Genomic DNA, 20,619 nt, shown 5'->3' on the forward strand with positions numbered 1-20,619 from the left:
TCTTCCCGGAGTTCAAAAACAAGACCGCGGAGGCCGTGGCCCACCAGAGGGGAGGCGGCGCGCAACTGCTCGCGTGGCGCCATCGCAGCCGACACAACTGCCCGCATTGCACTCCAAACACAGCGGCAGATGTACGGCACCGGTCGCCGCTCCGAAATCCGACACCTCTCGGCATTCTGTGATCTCGCGGTTCGCCCCTTGGTGCGAAACCGCTCTCACCCTGAGCACTCAACACAAAAAGAAAAGCTCAGCGGCCGCCGTCCGCGAGCGAAAGACACTGCCCTCTCTTAAGGCGCACAGCCATATGCGGCCTTACAGTAAAGTCGAGAAAACGCTTGTTAAGCCACAGCACGGCCTTTTTATTGACATGCTGTTCCCTAGATTCCTCGGCTGGGGCCAACATTGGTTAGGAACAACACCGCATAACAATGCTGTCGAATCGCAAGGGGGCAGTTCCTCTCTCTGCTTTCAGAAGGGGGAGAGGGTCTTTTAAGATCATAAGTGTTTGCACCGCGCTTTATTTTCAGGCAGGTGGAGAAGGTCATTCCTGTGTTGCTGCATTCTTTCGCAAAAGTTGTTTGGCTCTCCAACATATGAGCCTCCGATTAACAAACAATGAATAAACAAAGAATTTAACACAGGCAGTAGTAAATCTAGGTTAATAGCGGACATAAATGGAGTAAACAGTAGCAAAAGATGTGAAAGTTCGAAAGTATAAACAGATAAAGGCTTACGTGAGATGACGGGAAGCGTTGAGTCCCCGATGATCGGATGCGAGAAGTCACAAGTTCAGGCACGACTGTGACGTCGGCGGAGTAGCAACGCCGATGCTTATGGAAGCTAGTGCTTGAAGGCGATCTCAGGCAGGTTGAGCTAAGTTAAGATCGAAGTTCCGATGCCTACGTTGTAGACATTAATTACGCGTCTCAACAAGACGAACGGCTAAGTTTAGGTGGCCAGCCGATACAGAATCACGCTAAAAACTTCTAGAAGGCATACCTGTTGATCTGCAGTCTACACCATCAAGGAATCATACCAGCCGAAAACAGACGAACACAGGAAACGGTGAAGGCAGGGGCGGATTATCCAGGGTTCAAAGGGTTCAAATGAACCGGGCCCTCCGGTTTTAGGGCGCCCCCCAAGGGCCAGAAAAAATGGCCGACTTCGTTGTTTTGTTCGAAAAAGTTTAACCCTCCTGCTGGATTCCCCTGATAGAAACAGATTGTCTATTTCAATAATCAATATACATGCTTCTAAGAGGTTGTTCGTTGCATAACGTGCATAATCTTGAAGTCAGCTCACAGTTCTGCAGTCTGTGGTAAAAACCTTTTACTCGCCCAAGACCATGCATCGTGTAGAGGGAAGGAGCTGATCCAGCGGATGGACACATAGAGCAGCCTGACGAGGATTTTAGCAGCTACGGTCCAACACGCAATGCGAAGGCGCATAGAGAGTGGTTCCTGTTTGAAATATCGCTTAATGCGCTGAATGAAAATAACCGGTATGAAGCTGACGCATAGGTATGCTATAGTATGCGTTCATTATAGTGTAAACAACGTACCATGAAATATTTGTATGGTACGGAACTTCCTGATTATGCCAGGACTCCGAAGGAGTAATGGTTCGATTCTTCGCTTCTGGCATTGCCGTTCTGTCTTAATTCCTGCTTGGTGGTTATATAGGGAAACTTAAGAGACCATCACTTGGTAGAGGTTGTGCGCAGGAAATATCTACAACATATATCCACTAACTGGCCGCCAGCAGACCCTCACCGCGATTGCTTGAGCGTTGTGGTGGGGGTCTTCAACTGACCATCACTTTTGAACTTCTTTTAACACTTTTGAACTTCTAATTCGTGAAAAGCTTGAAGGTTCTTGCCCTGATGTCCATGTGGCTCTTAGAATTTTTTTTTGCTTAATGGTCACAAATTGCACTGGTGAACGATCATTCAGCAAACTGAAATTGATCAAAAACAGGCTTCGATCAACGATGACCGACAGCCGCCTCAGTGATTTGTCACTGCTGAGCGTAGAGACGGAGGTTCTTAGGAGGGTAAATGTTGAAGAGCTGATCAACAAACTGTCTCAGCAAAAGACACGAAAACGCTTGTAGAAACGTACATACCTTCTTTCTCTACTTAAAAGAATAATGAAAACAGAGAACATGTTAATACGTATACACGCCCCATTTCAAGGTTGCATTTCTGCGAAAGAGTTCACCAATTTTTACACTGTGTTTAAGAAGAAATATTTCGTAAAAATATCAAGATATTCCGCATTTAAACGCAGAAAAGATGTGTGCAATGAATGTGTTTCCTTCTCCTATAGCCCTATGAAAGTGAATATTGCCGGCAAAAATGTAACCCTATTACATGTTTAAAAGCGACCGATTTGTGCATAAATGAAAATATGTGTGGTCGTTTTTCGAGTCTTATTAAAAACGTTTTTGTGAAAGTTCTACACGGATCTCATTTTTTATAGGCGCCACCTTTTCCGAAAGATTTGGCCCACCCCTTCCCATATTGAAGATATTTTAATTTTAAACCATCTGTATTACTTGTTGTGATCAGTAGGCATATACAATATGCATAATAGCACTATATCGATATGCTGCCTTAGAAGAGCTTAAATGTGTGTTGTTGTATGAAATCAAAAGTAGCTAGACGATTGGTAGCGTATTTACTGTAAGTACGTGCGAACAGTTTCTGAAAAAGGCCCACCTGTCAACTTCGGCAGTGCTCGCACGCAGGAAACCAAAGCGTGCGCTACCGAATCAGTGAAGCTGAAGCAGATAGAGGAAGCTATTTTTCACAAAGGCGCTCCCTGATTTTCGAGGGAAGATGTCCTCTCTTCAAATAAGGGTAAACAACGCTATAGGTTAAAACGAATGGAAGAAACACACACGGCGCTTGGACTGCACTTCAAAGTGTCGTATGCATTCCTTCTTTTCGTCTTAACTTCTCGCAGAGTTTAGTCTTCTTTCAGTATGATCCAAGGAACCAGACAAATCTTAATGCTGTCCATGTGTCTTCGTCTCCTGATATAGTTAATTATTACGATGACAATCTCTCCACGTGCTCCGCAAGAAAGAAAACGCCCAGGTGATATTACACACTCCGGAGAGGCTTAGAATAAATATGGCTTGTGTTCTTTGCAGCTAAATCTAAAAAGCGTCAAGTCTCAAGCATGACCAGATGACAAAGTGGGAAAGAAAGGGGGCGGGGCGAGGGGGGAGGGGCCCCCCTTCTTTTTTTGAACCGGGCCCTCCGCACATTTAATCCGGCCCTGGGTGAAGGAGACAGGAAACGGTTAGTTCTGTCTCTTTCACCGTTTCCTGTGTTCGTCTGTTTTCCGCTGGTATAATTCCTTGATGCAATGCACCAACTAGCCGAACAATGAGTTCTACTAGTCTAGACCATGTTGGACACGCCACTGCGCTTAAATCACCCTTCATTATAGATTCTGTTCCTTAAAAATAGGCACCTCGACATGTGTCCAATCATGCGCGTTTTATTGTTACCAACTGCGCCCTAAGTATACATTGACCACGCACCTTTTTAATCAGAGGAGGGTTCTCAGCTGAGCGAGAGTGACAGCCTGTCCCGGCAATCACATACGTCTTGTCCACCCGTGGCTTATCCGTGGGAATGGTCCGTTTCCTTGGCTCTCAGGAGGTGTGCCTTGCTGTCTACACCTAGTTCAAGGGACATCGCGGCCCCCGACGACCCTGCTGTCGCCACCGGTGCAGGTGCGAAGGATAAAACGGCGGCGACGAACGTTCGAAGAAGAACACTCCCTTCAGCACTTCCCGGCTCTAAAGACAGCCCTTTCATGGTCAATCGATCCCGCCGGTCAGCGGGGGAGCGCGGCTTCCGTTAACCCCAACACTGATTGTTGGCGGGCCAGTCTCGGCGAGCTGTTTCACGCTCAGTCCGTTAATCGGTGTGACGCCGGGTCGCCAAAAAAATGGCAATCCGTGACAATTGTTCTGGGGATGTTCGATCTTGAGGTCAGGCTAGGGAGCTGCGGATGATGGATGCTGGTTGTGTGAAACAAGAAGCTCTGCTCTTCTGAAGAACCGGGCTCCTGCCCCGCTGGCGGCGGAGACATTGTACCGATCTGGGTCCGTTGTCTTGTTTACGTTTGCTTTGACTGTGGAGGGCGGTGGACAAACGCCTGTTTCTTTTCATCTTGTAGGAGGCGCGGGGAAGAGCAATTAACTTCCCCTCTTCTCAAGAAACTTAGGACAACGGACAGCTTATGGAAGGTCGAAAGCCTGTAGTCAAAGTGGAGGCAACATTTTGTGCGTGTTTTCTGAAGACAGTAAAATAGAAGATCCGCGCCCTGAAGTTCGCTCATCCCTGGAACAATCCCAAGGCGTCTATATACAAATACATGCACGAAATTCCCCATCTCATATATGTGAGAGATTAAAAAATTTCGCGAAAGAATGCAGCAATACAGAAAGACCTTCGCCATCTAAACAGAGAGCGCAGCGCGGTGGCGGACAGTGTCAACTCTTCGACCACCTAATTATCCCCGACAAGAAAAGTGGTTATCCTGGAAAAAGGAAGCAACCACCGGCAACACCTGTTTCAGGAATCCTGGCATATTCAGCAGACGCCCAAAATTGTTCGAGTGTACTGAATGCGAATGACAGACGCTCCGCTGTTATGAAAGAGGAAGGCGACAATTGGTGGCTGTGGTTGTCGCTCGCCCTCGCTATTAGCCTGACAAGAAGCCTTCCGCGACGCAACGTGTAAACCTGCTCGAAGCACAACACCCCCATTAGAAGTGGTGGAGGTGCTGAGTATCGATCCCAGTACCTATCGCTATACCTTTAGTTCTCGCAGTACCTTTAGTTCCGGGGCTCGAAAGCGGCTTACGTACGTAAGCCAACTAGGCGTTCTTTTCCATTCTCCTCGGGTACGGCAGGAAGTGCAAAGTATCACGACAGTGTGCATACGCGAGCGGGTCCGCTACTCAGACTGTCTATTAAGTGTATACTACTAGGACACTGCCCTTCGTCTATTGTCATGTGACCGTGAATGTTGCCACGCATACCAACGCACAAAAGCGCTGCTCATCACCGGCTATCTCATCCCTGAAGAAAAGGCCGAACAGAAATTGAAACGTATGGAATTAACGATATTTTTTGTTGGAATTTCCACCTTTTACCTCTATTTATGCAGCCCATTAGAGAGCATGCTGCAGTGTTTGCCGCTTCTTAGGCCAGCTGTCGTTCCCTCTTTCAGGCTTTTATCCTAGCACTGTTCAGTGATCAGTGGCAGGCGCGACGGTGCTCTTCATTGCCTTCAGCATGGCTGGCATTGGCCGCCAGTGATACCAAGCAAATGAGACGTTCTCAGAACACATCGACGCGCTCGAATGTCTCGCTATTGTGGAACTTTTCAACGAAGGCTCCCTGGGTGCAGCCCATATGTTCTGTGGGTTGCAGTACTAAGTACGTATGACCCCCCAAAAATGCGCTGCCGAGTTTGATTTTGCTGCTTCTGCTCGCTAAGCTTTCTCTTGTGCTGCTACTGTAGAGTTTTAGTTCCGGGGACCCCAGGCCACTAGCGTGCGCACGCTCTCTCGTTCATTTGCACTTCTTTTGAACGTTCATTTGTACATTGGAAGGATACGCGCCTTCGTTCGTAGGCGACGTGTGTCAGCATAAACACAGCCAGCAGGCCGCCGACCAGAAAAATTTCGGGGAGGAAGGGGGGGGGGCTGTAGCCAGGTCAGCCTCCCCGTGCCCACGCCACTGCGTTGAATACCCGGGAGACGCCAGTGGTGGAAGCGACGCTGCCGCAGCGTATCAGCATGCGAGAGCGCGTCCCATGGGAGGTATAGGAACCCAAGCTCAAGTTTGCGGCGCGACGACAGCGCCGCGCCAGCCGCGTCGCGGCTCTGTCGGAAAGCTCTGGAGCTTGGCACGCGTTCTTGCACGCGTTCTTTTGTCGGTGCGGATAACTGGGGGGCCGTCAGCTCGGCACGTTGAACCGAGATGCTAGCTGTGCGAAGCTGCGCATTTCCGCGATGGCAGCAACGATCCCACGGAAGTGGACGCGAGGTCGAAGTATTATTCCGTCGTGCGCTGCCACAACAGTGCAGGCACCAAGGCACGCGATTCACGTGCGAAACTGTATCGATTCCCGGGCGTGTCGCGCGTGAAATAAAGGCGGCAAGCGTGGATAGCTGACAGCGCTGTCCCGCCTTCTATTTTGGCTGTCTGAGTTCATCGCTTTCGTTCGTTCCGACTACCAGAATCGGTAAGTAACGCGGCGCATGCACGCAGCGACTACAGCAATGATTACTCGCCGTCTTCTCGCATTGTGAAAGTTCAGTTGCGGTTGTAGGTGAAACCACTTTGTGTTTTGATTCACCGTGTTCGTGAGACCTACCCGTCGTTGTTGAACGTTCACACTCACATTATACCGTTAGCGTTGCGCGGTTGGTTGAATTCAACTGAACTCGGCACATTGTCAGAAGTTCGGCGCCTGCAATTCACGCGTAGAGAAGGCTGCTTTATCACGCCGGAACGGACGTCTGTGCATTTTCAGCAAGCTTTGACATCGTTCTGCGGGTTTGTTTTCTTTTTGTCACTTTATCGGGGTGATATATATTTAAGCCGCTAAATATAACTGGCACTTAATACATGCTTTGCAATTGCAACCTTGAAGTAACCACCTTCTGACTTTGTGCGATTTTCTAGCCGCGTTCGCGCAGCAGGTTTTACACGCCTGTCAAGTCGATATCCTCATAAAAAGAGACTGCAAGCATGACGCGAGAGCCGAAAAAACGAGGCGAGCAGTTCATCTTGCTTCACAGTGGTTAAAGCTCAGCTAGCTGCCTCGCGTCTTAATCGGCGGGTGATTCTCCAGCGGCACTGAGGACTTGACTCTAACCTTCTCAGGAAAGAGTGCCATGGCCGTATAATTTCTGTTTTTCGCACGCCGCAAACGTTTGTTCACGAAAGTACACGGCTGCTACTGTAAGCATGCCATATCAAAACAACACTCATATGATTTGTAGTCCACAACGCCGAGTATCGATAGCGTGTACGGCTTCATTTCGGAGTGCATGTGGACCATTATTCATCTTTAACATGACAGAATGAGACTTACCTGGAGGTATAGTCCTACACGGTGTAATCGCGACTTGGGAAATGCATTTTGCTTTGAGTCAGGCGTCGTTGTCGTCGATCGACTGCTCTTCACCGTTAACGTGATTGACCAGCCTTTCTCCTTTTATCAAGTAAGCTTTTCGGAAGTGCTTGTCCAGCTGTGAGATCTTTTTGAACCCGCGCTGCAGGCGATACATTTTCAGGCGCCGCGAGAGCTCTGCACGTGCACAGAAGCGAGCGGCAACGCGGTGGCGAGAAGGGAAAACGCGCGCTGCTGACCACGGCCACCTGGATCGGGGCGCGCAACACCGCCGCGCGCCCCGATCCAGGTGGCCGTGTGCTGACACCCCAGTTTCTATCTTTCTGCCAGAGATGGCGCTGCCTGTCAAGAGCAGCAGCGCCGCTTAGCGTTGCTTGGGAAGCCTATAGGGAGTTTCCGCCCCCTGGTACAGGCACCTCCTCTCCCGTGCGCTTTGTAGATTGCATATAAAGTTAGCTGAGCTGCGAAGCTCGCGAAGCATGGCTAATTGCCGGATTGCTTGTGAAATCCTTCTGTTATAGCGCCCGTGGGCGCTGCGGTTCTAAGTGATGCAGTGGGAAAAGTCTAATAAACAGCATGAAAAATAGCAATAAATACGACAATGTAATGTATATAGAAGCAAGTGGCGTATTTTCATGGTGTCCGAAAGTATAAAAATGTATGCTACATAATCTGTTAGTTCACGAAAGTGCTCGCTCCTGATAGCAGCGCCACTTCAAACTCGGCCGCGCTAAGAAATCGCTAATTTTAAGAGTGGCGCACTAGCTTTTTAGAAGATCATGTGAGCGCCATCTTGTTCGTCCACGTCTGGGTTGTTTACTTGATCGGTGCACGGTGCGTGGGCGACCGCGCTTGAGTCTGTTGGTACGGTGGTTCTGGATGCTTCGGTATGCCGACCCGCTGTGCCAAAGACACCACACAGCGCTATGGCCGTCGTGCTGCATAAAACTGCCGCCGATTCCCCTTTGCTTTTACCAAATAATCCAAATAAACACGATTCGGTCTCTCCCAGTATTTCAGCCTTTGTAACACAACTCGGCCACACCACTCTGCAGCACCTCTCTCTAACAACCACTCAGCTAAAAGAAAAGCTTTCGTGTTCTCATCTCATAAGAATATGCTTCGGGATCCTCTGCAAGTTTTGTACTACTGGACGTCAATGCGAGCGCAGGAAATGCAAACGTGTGATACTAGACTTTTTCGGAACAAATAGCGCACTGCTCAGCTCTATACAGCGGCATGTGACGTGGAAAGAGCATGTGATCAGTAACAAACGCTTACACATCACTTAGACAAGTCCAAGAGAAACTTCTTCATCGATCTGATCTTGTTCTTAAGTGAGCACAATATTCTCCGTCTTGATATTGAAGTCGTTTCCTTGCGCATCTGTTTCTCGGCGAAAACTTTAAGCGTTCGCTGAACTTTGCCTTCACTGAACCATGCGAACGTGAATGTCAAGCGAAGCTGTATCAAACACCACACATGCTGATTGGGGGGGGGGGGGGGGGGGCATTGTATTCACGCTGTTCTTCTGGCGTCTTTCATTTCCGTGGTCTACCCATGGCAGTCTTAGAATGATTTGAATGAGTTGCTAGACGGGTCTCCCTTTTATATATGAAAGCTGGAAACACACGCGGGGAGTAGGAAGGGCCGTTTAACGTCGTTCAAAGGCCTCGTGTGAAGTGCAAAGCAGCTGCAACCTAATCTTTACCGGGAATGCGTGGAAGGGTGTTTCCATTGTTCACAGGCGCCTTATCATCCAGCATGCGGTTTTAACGCAATAGCGTTAGAGAGCTCGTTTCGCAGAAATGCCGCCGTCGGTGCGTCGCTACGTCGCTTGTGAGCGAAAAATCGTCCGTGACCGAAAAATCGACAAAGATGCAAATAAAATAAACAAGAAAAATCTGTGGTCCCATTGAGGATCGAACCCGGGCCGTTTATGTGGCAAGCAGGTGCCCTACCACAAGGCCATTATGTTACTTGCAACTGCTTCGGGAAAAAACAGTACATAAATGCCATGTAGTGGAAGGAGTCTCCTTAACGCATTTTGTTCGACAGGTGTCACGACGAAAATGAGCCCATTCGGCGATTTGTAGGCGCATTGGCGGGGCCATCAAACTACGTTTTTTGCACGAAGCTGTGCTTCGAAAAAAGCAGGGATAGTGCAGCCATCGCCGCTAAAAACACACACGAACTTTCAAAGAGCTCCAAAAATGGACAACTATGTCCTAGCGGAAAAAGATATCAAGCCAACGTCTCCTTTTATGGCCTCCGAGATGGCGGGCGCGCGGCGTCTCTGCCATCTCAGAGGCCATGCTCCTTTCTAGAAAAGGCGTTGATCAAGCAAACAGCAAACATTAGATATGTGCTGCCATCTGTGAGGCATTGTGAGAAATATGTCTCGACTCTAGCACAGGGAAGTGCTTTCGATCGAAAAACCTGTACCAGTGGCTGTACCATTACTATTCGCAATGCCCATGAACTATAGGTGGCGCGCCGTTCGATTCAAGATGGCGCCCGGAGGAGGTTCAACTCGTTTCTTAGCATGGGAACAGAGAGGACGTGCTGACGTACGGCCCGTGCCACTTTCACCGGATGTAGCCATGAGCTGCACTGAAATGGATATGAGACCAAAATACTTTCCCAAACAATGGAAAGTGCTAAGTGCTCGCCACCTAATTGTTTGCTGCGGTGTGAAAGGTTATATTTCAGCTCCGTTACCGTGCATCAACGATCCTTTGCGAAACCCTGGGCGTGCTACAGAAGATTGTATGAACTAGAATTGACGTATGAGCTGAAGGGCACTTCGAGGTAGTACGTACCGAGCCTGCCTGACGGGTTTGCCGCAGAAGTAGGCCGCTAGCGACTAGCACCATCGCTGCTGCACAGGACCACATGTTTAACGTGTTGATGGTTTGCAAACATGTATTACGCCGTCATCGTTACTAGTGCAGTCAGGATCGCGGAGTTACTTCTTCAACGGAACACAGCATCTAATTCAGTAGCGCTAGTGTCACAGTCACGCTCAGACTCTAGCCGTGTGCAATTCACTTCACTAGGATGTTGCAGGTTCGATCAGCAAAATCCAAGAACTAATATCGAAAAGAATGCACACGTATGCTTTTCGCAACACCGAAGAATTCGACGTTGCAAAATTCGTCGAACAATACTGCCGTTCGTAAGTTACCGGTCAAATACAGGAGAAGTTAGGCGAGAGGCGTGGATTGTGGCGATGACTGCGCGCTTCATCGCTCTAACCATTTTGCTTCTCTGATCGAGCTCGCGCAAACGCGTGAGGGGGAGACAGAAAATTAGGTGGATAGATGAGATTAAGAAGTTTGCAGGTATAACGTGGCAGCAGAAAGCAGAGGACCGGGTTGATTGGCGGAACATGGGAGAGGCCTTTGCCCTGCAGTGGGCGTAGGCAGGCTGATGATGATGATGATCGAGCTCGAGCACGCTGGCGGCATGCGACGCAACATAATATCGACAATATTTGCGCTACGTGCACTGCACAAGAAAAACTATGCTTTTATTTTGATCTTCCTCAAGGATATTACACATTAAATACAATCAAAGTGACTTACGAGCGTGAAAAACATTAACGCACGTGATGTGCAACTCGTGTTCATTCAGAAGCCACGGTTGTGGCTATTTCGAGCAAAGAAACAACAAGGGAAGGCTTAAGGGGAGCGCAAACGATGCTTTGCGCTCCCCTTAACCCTTCCCTTGTTGTTTCTTTGCGCGAAATAGCCACAACCGTGGCTTCTGAATGAACATGAACCGACCAGCCCAACAACGTGTGCTTCTGCATTACATCGCTTCTCGTGAGTTAGCAGCTGATCGTTCATTGTCGCTGTCGCTCTCAGTGCTTTCACAGCCCTCTATATCCAGTGAAAAATCCTTGTAGTCAAGATGGTTTCTTTGAACATCACTGCTGAAAGCAATCTGAAGAATTTCCACCGCCGAACAACTTCGACCACTCCGCGTCACCATGTTTACAATTAGAGAGACGCCTGGGCGCGGAGAACATTTTGCTCTCAAACCGGTCAACAAGCAACTCGCTTGCAGTGTGCTGCCACCTATCAACAAACGTACAAATACGAGCAGCGCAGCGCTGGCTATGAAACCAACACACTCTTGACGGACGGCGTTGAGAGCGTCCGTTCCACGAAAGGCGTGGAATGAGCGTCCTCGAATGACTGAAACGTCGCTCGACGATGGACCGACGGGTGCTCGGCGTTGTTGCTTTATCTGGTCGATCGCGTCTCGCGAGCGTGCTCACCTAAAGAGTATATCTTGCATCATCCGCTAAACCACCCAGAGGTCGAAATTTAGTTGTGGCGTTGCAGTTGTTCAACAGCGAACGCGTTCGTTGGCTCCTCTGTCCAACGAGTTCCCTGTAGATACACTAGAGGGAACTCTGGCGCTAGTGTCTATGCGAGCTGCAACGCATGGAGCTTCAGCCAGCATGGGAATGATGGACAGTACACGCATTTCTCTAAACTTGGTTCTTTCGGCTCCGTTTGGCTCCGTGTCGCCTGCACTTGCTCTCTCGCAAGGCGAAGTTCAGCAAAAGTCAGCAGTTCCACTTCACCATATTAAACTTTTTAGGCTCACCAATTTAAATCTGGTCACGAAGTTCACAAAGATCCATTCTTCTACACGAAACACAAGCAAAACACAGCAATAAACAAAGCCACAAGTGCGTTTGAAGCCGCAAGCACAAAGATTAGGCAAAGCCGTGTACTACCCATCATTCCCATGGTGGCTGAACGATCGCAGCGCCAGAGTTCCCTCTAGGTAGCAGACTCTATGCGTCTGTCCACTTTCCTATCCCACACCTAACCGATCGCCCTTCCTCAGCGTCCGAGGTGAAAACGCAAAGAACGTGCGCATCTGCTAGCAGAGGAGCGCGCGAGCGTCTGTTGGTTGTTTAGGCGCCTCGCGTTTCATTTTTAGCCCACGGAGAAGAAAGCGTTTCGGGGTAGAGGTACACAGCTTCGCTGCAAACATTTTGCTTTTCTTTTTCTCCGTGGATATTGCTTATTTATTACTTACCATTTATCTTCATATTTGGTCAATGCCACGGAGCAAGAAACATTTAGGAGGTGCAATTCGGCTACTTGAGGCGACCATATAACGTCACGTTGCCGGAGAGCCATTTCATGCTGGTGGCGTCTGGCAGCAGGCAAGGGAATTGCCGCCGTTTCGGTTTCCGAGGGAACCGGTCACGCGCGTTGCTCCCGCTCCGCCGCAGTCACGGAGCGTGGACGTGGATCGCGTTCGGCCGCGTTCGCATCTTGCTCCACCTTTTCCACGCGAGTCTTCCACCCGCTTTTGCAGGTTTCAACAAAACACCTGCGTCCCATCTTAGGCTAGCAAATGCCGAAGAAGAGCATACTGTGCGCAGCAGCGTTATTATAGCCCTCTAGCAGACGCTGACCTGACGTGCCGTTACTGAGAAGGCAATCCACAACAAATTTAACATGCCCGCTGGCGCAAACGCTGCTGTCGTCTGCTGCTCATAATGGTTACTAAAGAGTAACAGAGAGCTGAGCTAGTTGGTAGGTATTCATTCTAAAAAGATAGGGCGTGCAAACACGGACGCAAGAAAGAAGTCAGGACACCACAAGCGCATTTGTGGTGTCCTGACTTCTCTCTTATGTCAGTGTTTGCACGCCCAGTCTTTTTAGAATGGTTACTAAAGAGAACGTGCGCAGGCCGGTAGCGCACTCTTTCTTTCCTTTTTTTTTTCCGGTTGCGTCTTCGTGCCGCAAGGCGCCGCCGATTGAAGTGCCTACGTCGGTGCATGTTATTTTTTGCATTTTTGTGACGTTATCTGGACGCCCGCCGATACCCTTTCTAACGGGAGTTTCTCCTCCTAAATATTTATTCCTCCGCGGTCAAAGTGCACCATCATGAAAGCCATGTACTGCTCATGCACGCTTGCATAAAGGAAGAACTTCCATGACACCACTGAATATACTTACGTCTTCTTCCAGTTCGTGGACTTTCGTGTTGCAGTCAGATCTTGAACCTGTAATGAAAAAGAAATCTTGGTTGAAGGTCTACTGAAATTTGTGATCATCATCATCATCCTAAAAAGATTCTCACTGCTGCCTCAGTACCCGAACGGAAGACGGAGAAAAGATTAAGGGTGTTGCATCAAACGTGCGCGCGTGAAATACTGCGCCGTGATTGTGGTTGGTGGCCTTGAGTATTTGTTCTGTGCAAGTCTCCGGTTGGATATATGTACCCACGGATAAGATGGATGAGGGTTTTTTCACGAAAATGTCTCATGCTGGGGTCCACCACGGCTTCGCTGACGTCATTTCCATCGCGGAAGTGATGTCGGTAAAATGCACACAAAGAGATGACAAGGGAAAAAATCACGCCGTATCCACGAAGTGAATGACGATTGAGGAGCTGGCTCGGAGCTATTCGGGTTTTGCCTGCCTTGATATCATCATCAAGGCGCTCGAAGAACAAGAGGAAGAATTCTTACCTGGCGAGCCAGCGCCCAAAACTAAAGGAAAGAGCTTCGCTGATTAGGACGACCGAGAAGCCGACCCTCCGACATCTTGGTCTGTGACTACGCGTGCCGGGTGCTATACCCACTGCACTACCGTCGCACATGCGCGAGGCCTCATAAGCGCGTGTTATGTCTCTAACACCTTCTCGCAGTGATCTTGGTCGCCGAGGGCTGTGTCGCCGTCCGGGAGCGGTGAAGTGCTGCATGGTGACACTAACCAGCTCTTACAGGAAGCGCTACGGAAGTTTCAGCGCGACGGAGGCTTTCGGTGCATTACTGCAAGAAACTGTGGCTGGCACAATGAGCCGTTGTGATTCGGCTCAGTCAAGACGCAGTACGTCCTTCGCCTTTCGCGTCGTGTAGCATGTCACGTCTAGTCGGCCGAATAGCGCGGCTTCCACATGCACCAACGGTGCTTCTACGCCGCCTACGTTTCGAGTGCGATAGCATCGACTAATAATGCTGCAATAAACGGCAGAGTCGACAAATGATGTCGACGCGTGAATGTCGCGCTGTGAGTGCTTTGCTTCAGCCACAGGCAAGTCAGCAGGAAGCGGAACGCCTCCCCACATTCCCGGCTCAAGCTACGAACTCTGCCTCTCGCATTCCTGAAGTGTTGTGCGGTATATGCACAAGCCTTATTACTGGAGAGCGCACACCTTAGCGTTTCTCTCGACAAGTTATGATGCTGCGAATGAGTGATTTGAGTGCCAGTGTTCATTATGTGCTTTGTGCAGGTTGATGCAATCTTTGCGTGGAATCGCCGTATGCTGCGTCTCGGTGTATGTCAAATGCTTCAACTACCACAAGGATTAAATCATGATTATGGACCTTAGTCGTCGGGGTGGAGATGTTCGACTGGGAATCAACGTGGGTGTATCTACGTGAAACGGTGTTATAACTGCTGTATCTGTCAAACAACAATAGACATTGTGCAAGCTCTCATATATTTTCACACAATAAACAATCAACCACGCTTCACATTTGTGTTAATTCAGATTCCTATGATGGAGGGATCAACTATGTTTACTTGCTTTGTGTGGGGCGTGTTAGCATACAGAGTCCATGGAATAAACGCGTTTCGCAAGTACGTCTCCATCTTCAGTTACAATAACCTGGCGATGAGGATGGCATACGGCAAGACGGACAAGATGGCTACGTAATGCTGTACACTTGGCAAGCTGCCGGAGCTCGACACGGGCACCGGGGACTGCGAGGTCTACCTCGAGTAGCTCAAGTGCTTCATCACCGCAACGGCATTGCAAGAGGGAAAAAATTCGGCAGATCCCACGCACTGTGGGAATCGATGTAATGCGAAGCAGCCAGCAAAGAGCTGCATACATAGCCTTGTTTGTCTTTGAGCCAAATGAAATCATTCATGCCATGCCATCTAGTCCACCATATATCGCATGTTTGCCATGCACGCATGCATGCAGAATCTAGTGTACACCATGCCAATGAAACGCATATTCTGGTATATAAATGCATGACCTGTCGTTTATGTTCATCACGCACTCGTGTCATGCCATACCAACTTTGGTATATATCACGTTAACAAAACGGCCGGAAGCGCACCATGACAGTGGCATGTAAATCATACCGTATATGACATGCATAACATGATTGGCATGTTAAGACCTCTCATTTATATTCGTCATACAGTCACATCGCGCAATACCAATTTTGGTGTATATCAAAGGAGCGAAATGGCCGCGAGTGCACCATGAGTGGAGCATGTAAATCATGTCATACATGACATGAATATTAGGGTTTTTCATGTCACCACCTGTCACTAATGTTCATCATACAGTCACATCGCGCAATACCAGTTTTGGTGTATATCAGGCTATCGAAACGGCCGCAAATGCACCATGAGCGTGGCATGTAAGTCATGACATACATGGCATGCATGTCATAGTTTTCATGTTACCACCTGTTATTCACGTTCTTCATACAGTCACATCGTGCAATACCAATTGTGGTGCATATCAATCTAGCGAAACGACCACGAGTGCGCCATGAGCATGGCATGCAAATCATGACGTACATTTCATGCATGTCACGATTATCATGTTACCACCTTTCATTTACGTTCGTCATACAGTGGCGTCGCGCAATACCAATTTTTGTATATACCAAGCTAGCAAAACGGCCGGGAATGCACAATGAGCGCGGCATATAAATCATGACATACATAACCTGCATGTCATGATTTCCATGTTACCACATCTCATCTACGTTCGTCATGCATTCGCGTGGCGCAATACCAATTTCGGTGTGTCAAGCAAGCGAAACGGCACGAGTGCGTCATGAGCATGACATGTAAATCATGTCGTGCATGTCATGCATGTCATGATTTTCATGTTACCACGTCTCATTTACCGTCGTCGTACAAAGGCTTCGCGCAATAGCAATTTTGGTGTGCATCGAGCTAGCGAAGCGGCCGCGAATGCATCATGAGCGTGGCAATTAAATCATGACATACATGACATGCATGTCATGGCTTTCATCTTACCAACTGTCATTCATGTTCTTCATACAGTCACATCGCGCAATACCAATTTTGGTGTATATCAATCTACTGAAACTGCCGCTAGCACATCATGAGCGTGGCTTGTAAATCAGGTCGTACATGACTTGCATGTCATGATTTTTCATGTTACCACGTCTCACTTACGTTCGTCATACAGTCGTGTCGCGTAACACCAATTTTGGTGTATATCACGCAAGCGAAACGGACGCGAACGCACCATGAGCGTGGCATGTAAATCATGACATACATGTCATGGATGTCATGGTTCTCGTGCTACCACCTGTTATTCATGTTCTTCATAAAGTCATATCGCACATTACCAATTTTGGTGTATCAATCTAGCGAAACGGCCGCGAGTGCGCCATGAGCGTGGCATGTAAATCATGTCATACATGACATGCATATCATGATTTTCATGTTACCACGTGTCAGATATGTTCGTCATACAGAAATGTCTCGTCATACCAGTTTTCGTATGTATCCCTTCATTTAAACGGCCGCGAGCGCCCCGAGACCATGTCATGTAAATCATGCTGCACATGACATGCGCGTCATCATTTGCATATTATGGCCTGTCATTATGTTCGTCATGAACTCTTGTCACGCCGTGCCAATTTTGGTATATATGGAATTAACGGAACGGCCGCAAGAGCCCAAAGGCCGTGGAATGTAAATCATGCTGTTCATGACATGCGTGTCATGATTTTCATGATACGCCCTGTCATTTATGTTCGTGATAAGGCCACGTTATGACACACCAATTTTGGTATTGTTGCGACCGGCCTTTGGAGGCACCAGAGACTCCGGAGGAAGAGGCTGGAGGAAGGCAAACTTAACAGAGGTTTTATCTACATGGGCGAGCAGTTTGTTTCTACATGACGATTTCGTCCTACAGGTCGAGGATTTCGTGTCTACATGACGACGATTGCGCGTCGAATGAGCCCGCGGGGCTCGTTTTAAAGGGTCTCTTTCCCCAGGATCCCTAGATGGGGGAATATCTGCAAGTTGGGACGGTCCAATCGCGTCCCACACAACACTAAAGAGGGTGCCACCCACACTCGCCCAGGTCAGCGTCGTCGACTGGGGCGTGGCCACCGCACTCTGCTGCTCTTGCACCAAAGGGTGTAACATGTGGTCCCCGCCATGTGAAGGCCGTAGGGCGATGGGTCCCACGCTCGGACACAAAAGGTCTGCAGTTCCGAAGCACCCTGTCGACCAATTTGTGGGGCTGGTTGTCATCTGCGCGGACGCCGCTGTCTCGTCAAGGTAGATTTGGCGACAGGAAACCATTATGGTCGTCTGGCCGAACGCGGATGGGCCGGACTGCAAGGCGCCTCACGTCCCATCTCGGGAGGACAATTCAAGCGCTTGAACCATTGTCAAGGCAAGCAGCGCTTCGGCGCCCGGTTCGAAGAACAGGGGACGCCGCTTCCTAGTCGGCGCGGGGGCCGATCGTAACAGCTCGTCCACCGGCAGAAGACTCGACCTGAGGGTGACTAGCTGTACAGGTTGCCCGAAGCGTCGGTGAAAGTCGCGTACTCCGGGACACTGCCGGAGACGCCGAACCATGGACTCTCACACTCGTTCCTCGGTGCTTCCTTCTTGGGAATACGCATACACACACACAACCACAGGCACGGGAGAGCGCCCTGCCTGCACTGAGACACATTGAGTCCAAAACAAAATCATGTGGAAACACCCTGCCTTAAATAGTACAGCTAAAACACAAAGCAGCAATCGAAGCGTTTCTCCGAGCTATCGCTGAAGCTCCCAATCCCAATACAAGTATAAGCTTCTTATTAAACTGCCTTGAACAAACATGATCTCTTCTCCAGTGATGTGCCCTTCGTGGCCTACTGTGTGCAAGCGTCAGTAATCCGCTGTAAGTCGACCAGGCCTCATACTCATGAACAAAAGCTTTACGCTTCAACCTATCTTTTGATCCCAAAATTTTGTGCCGCCAAAGCTAGTCGTCAAGTTCCTTTGAGCTGACGAAAAGCAAACTGTCCTGCTGTACTAACACAAGGAGCGCCATTCACTATTCACGTCCGCAATTTCACGTACTAGTGCTACTGCGCGGATGTACCACTAACTCTCCTTTGCGGTCACACTTCTCATAAATAAACACGGATGTACTACTATCGCTCGTTTGCGGTCACAATTCTTACAACGCATACACACAAACTCGCGCACTAACTCCTCCTACTCATATTCACACAAGAGCGCATGCGGATAAAACAATAAATAAACAAGGAAAAAAACTTTCGCATGAACCCTCAAAAACCCGAAGAATATCCCTACTTCCTCACGCGCACTCAAAATCAACTGCTAAGGTCACTCTTAAAACACTCGTAACGCCGCTCTTAAAAACGGACTCGTAGGACACACCCTAACGCACGCTCCGATGCGTGTCGTTATACAACCGCATAACGCTTATCCCTAAAAAAATCACGCACAACTTAAGAAATAAACATACAGCCTAAGAAATAAACAGAACTTAAAACTAGTAACTTGAACAATATCTAGTAGCCGAGAAACAAAAAAAAAAAACATTCAAAAATCAAAATAAACAAAGAAAACAAAATTCAACATGAAACAAACAAGTCCGGTAGCGACAATATCCCAAAAGCTTACGGCTGTCACTCAATTTTCAGACGTACGCGCGGCGGTCGCTCCCTGTGGGCCTTTCTTGTCGGAGGGGGACTACAACAATCGCGAAACTCGTTCGCTTCAGCTCCGAACCCCCCTAAGCTCTTCGCTGGAGGCCTGCAATCTTCCCCTCCCTCCGCTACTTCTTGGGAACCACCGACCCTGCACTCCCGCGTCCCATCAAACGCGCCGTGGATACTGCGACGGGGAGCTGACTGACTCCTTCCCTGTGACTGCACCTGCGCGCAATGCGCTTTTCTTTTTCTTTTCATCCGGCGGCTCGGACGCATGCAAAACTTTGTCGCCGATGACAAACGCCTTTCTCTTCCTACTACGCTCAAACATTCAAAGCCTTTCTTCGAACTCGTCGTCCCTTTTCCCGCGCTCCTGGCTCTACGGCGTCTCCTTCGTCTTCGCCGCTTCTTGGGGCTCATTTTCGAGCCTCCCGCTCGCATCTCTTGCTGATCAGCACTTTCGCTGCTTTCGCTAGCTGTCTCACCCGCGCAGTCTAAATGATTTACATACAAATCATCTTTTTCTTCCCTCTCCAGACTGGCGGACAGCTTAACGCCTATGGCAACAATGCAGCTGTTTTCCTCCGAACAACCTAGCTCGCATACCTGGGAGCTGTCTCCAACTGCAGTGTGCTCTCTACTCTCTTCGTTCGCGCCACTTCCTGAACTTACGCCGGTGTTCCTGCCTAGCGGGTCGAAATATCCTGGGACACCACCGGCAAGATCCACCGCCGCAATACACTCACTTGATGTCTGTGCCAGATTTTCCGCAACTGTCTTAGCTCTTTCACTAGTACTCCACTGGCACAGCACATCTTCGCACTTATTCTGGCCTTCGGCGGCCTCTCCTCTAAGCGCAGCATCTTTCGCAGCTGCCAACCTCGGTTCATTCTTGAACCTGCAGCTATCTTCACAAGTGCTAGCCTTCCCTACGGCTCTGAATTGCACCGCACTCGACTGTTCCTCGCACCTTTCGTGCGCTACATCTACCGATTGACCACTCCGCTGCTTTCGATCCGCGTTCTAGTCTCTCAATTTCCTCGTCCATTGCTTGCATCTCCTTCCTGTGTTGTTGAACCCTTTTTGCCTCCTCTATTTTCTGTTCCTGATCATTTCAGATTAGATTCCAAAAATATTCAATATCCTCCTCCTTGTTTTTGCTTCCGACTATTATTTCGCGGATTTTAAATGCAGGCATATCGTCGTCTACTTCTATGTCGAGCTCCCAACACAACTGCAACAGGCCATCCTTCGTCAATCTCATCAGACGTTCCAGTCTTTCACACTCATGTTCCAGCCTTTCACACTCATCATCCCATTTTGCCTGCTCTACTTGCTTTTCTTGATCTGTTAAGATTAGATTCCCGAAGTAATCTATATCCTCCTGGTTGGTTTTGCTTCCTACTATAATTTCGCGGAGTTCTGACGCAGGCGTATTGTCATCTACCTGTATGTCGAGCTCCCAACACAACTCCAACAGGCTATCCCTCGTCAATCTCATCAGGTCCATGGCGACTACCTTGCTTTGGCTCAGCTCTGACAAAACACAAACAAACCCACCAGCGTTTCAATTCTGGGTCTAGAGAAATTGAAGCCTGGCAAATCCCACAGCAGATACCAAAAGCCAAGCACACAAGCAGCAACACGTAGCCAACATCTCTTTTTCCTGTTTCTCCTTCACTCTTCTACCGCCTCAAACTTCCCAAAACACTTCCGTAAC

General features: G+C 48.9%; 1 protein-coding gene across 2 annotated transcripts in view; it reads right to left on the reverse strand.

Moving 5' to 3' along the window:
• LOC119391038 (uncharacterized) overlaps nucleotides 1-20,619 on the reverse strand; it is a 595,212-nt gene that overhangs the window by 508,559 nt on the left and 66,034 nt on the right. For both annotated transcript variants that reach the window (XM_037658738.1, XM_049415025.1), the window contains exon 2: nucleotides 13,162-13,208. In XM_037658738.1, coding sequence (XP_037514666.1) covers nucleotides 13,162-13,208 — 47 coding nt within the window. The remainder of the gene's footprint in view (nucleotides 1-13,161; nucleotides 13,209-20,619) is intronic.

This window comes from Rhipicephalus sanguineus, chromosome 4 (genome assembly GCF_013339695.2).
Source record: "Rhipicephalus sanguineus isolate Rsan-2018 chromosome 4, BIME_Rsan_1.4, whole genome shotgun sequence".
In the NCBI taxonomy this organism is placed as follows: domain Eukaryota; kingdom Metazoa; phylum Arthropoda; class Arachnida; order Ixodida; family Ixodidae; genus Rhipicephalus; species Rhipicephalus sanguineus.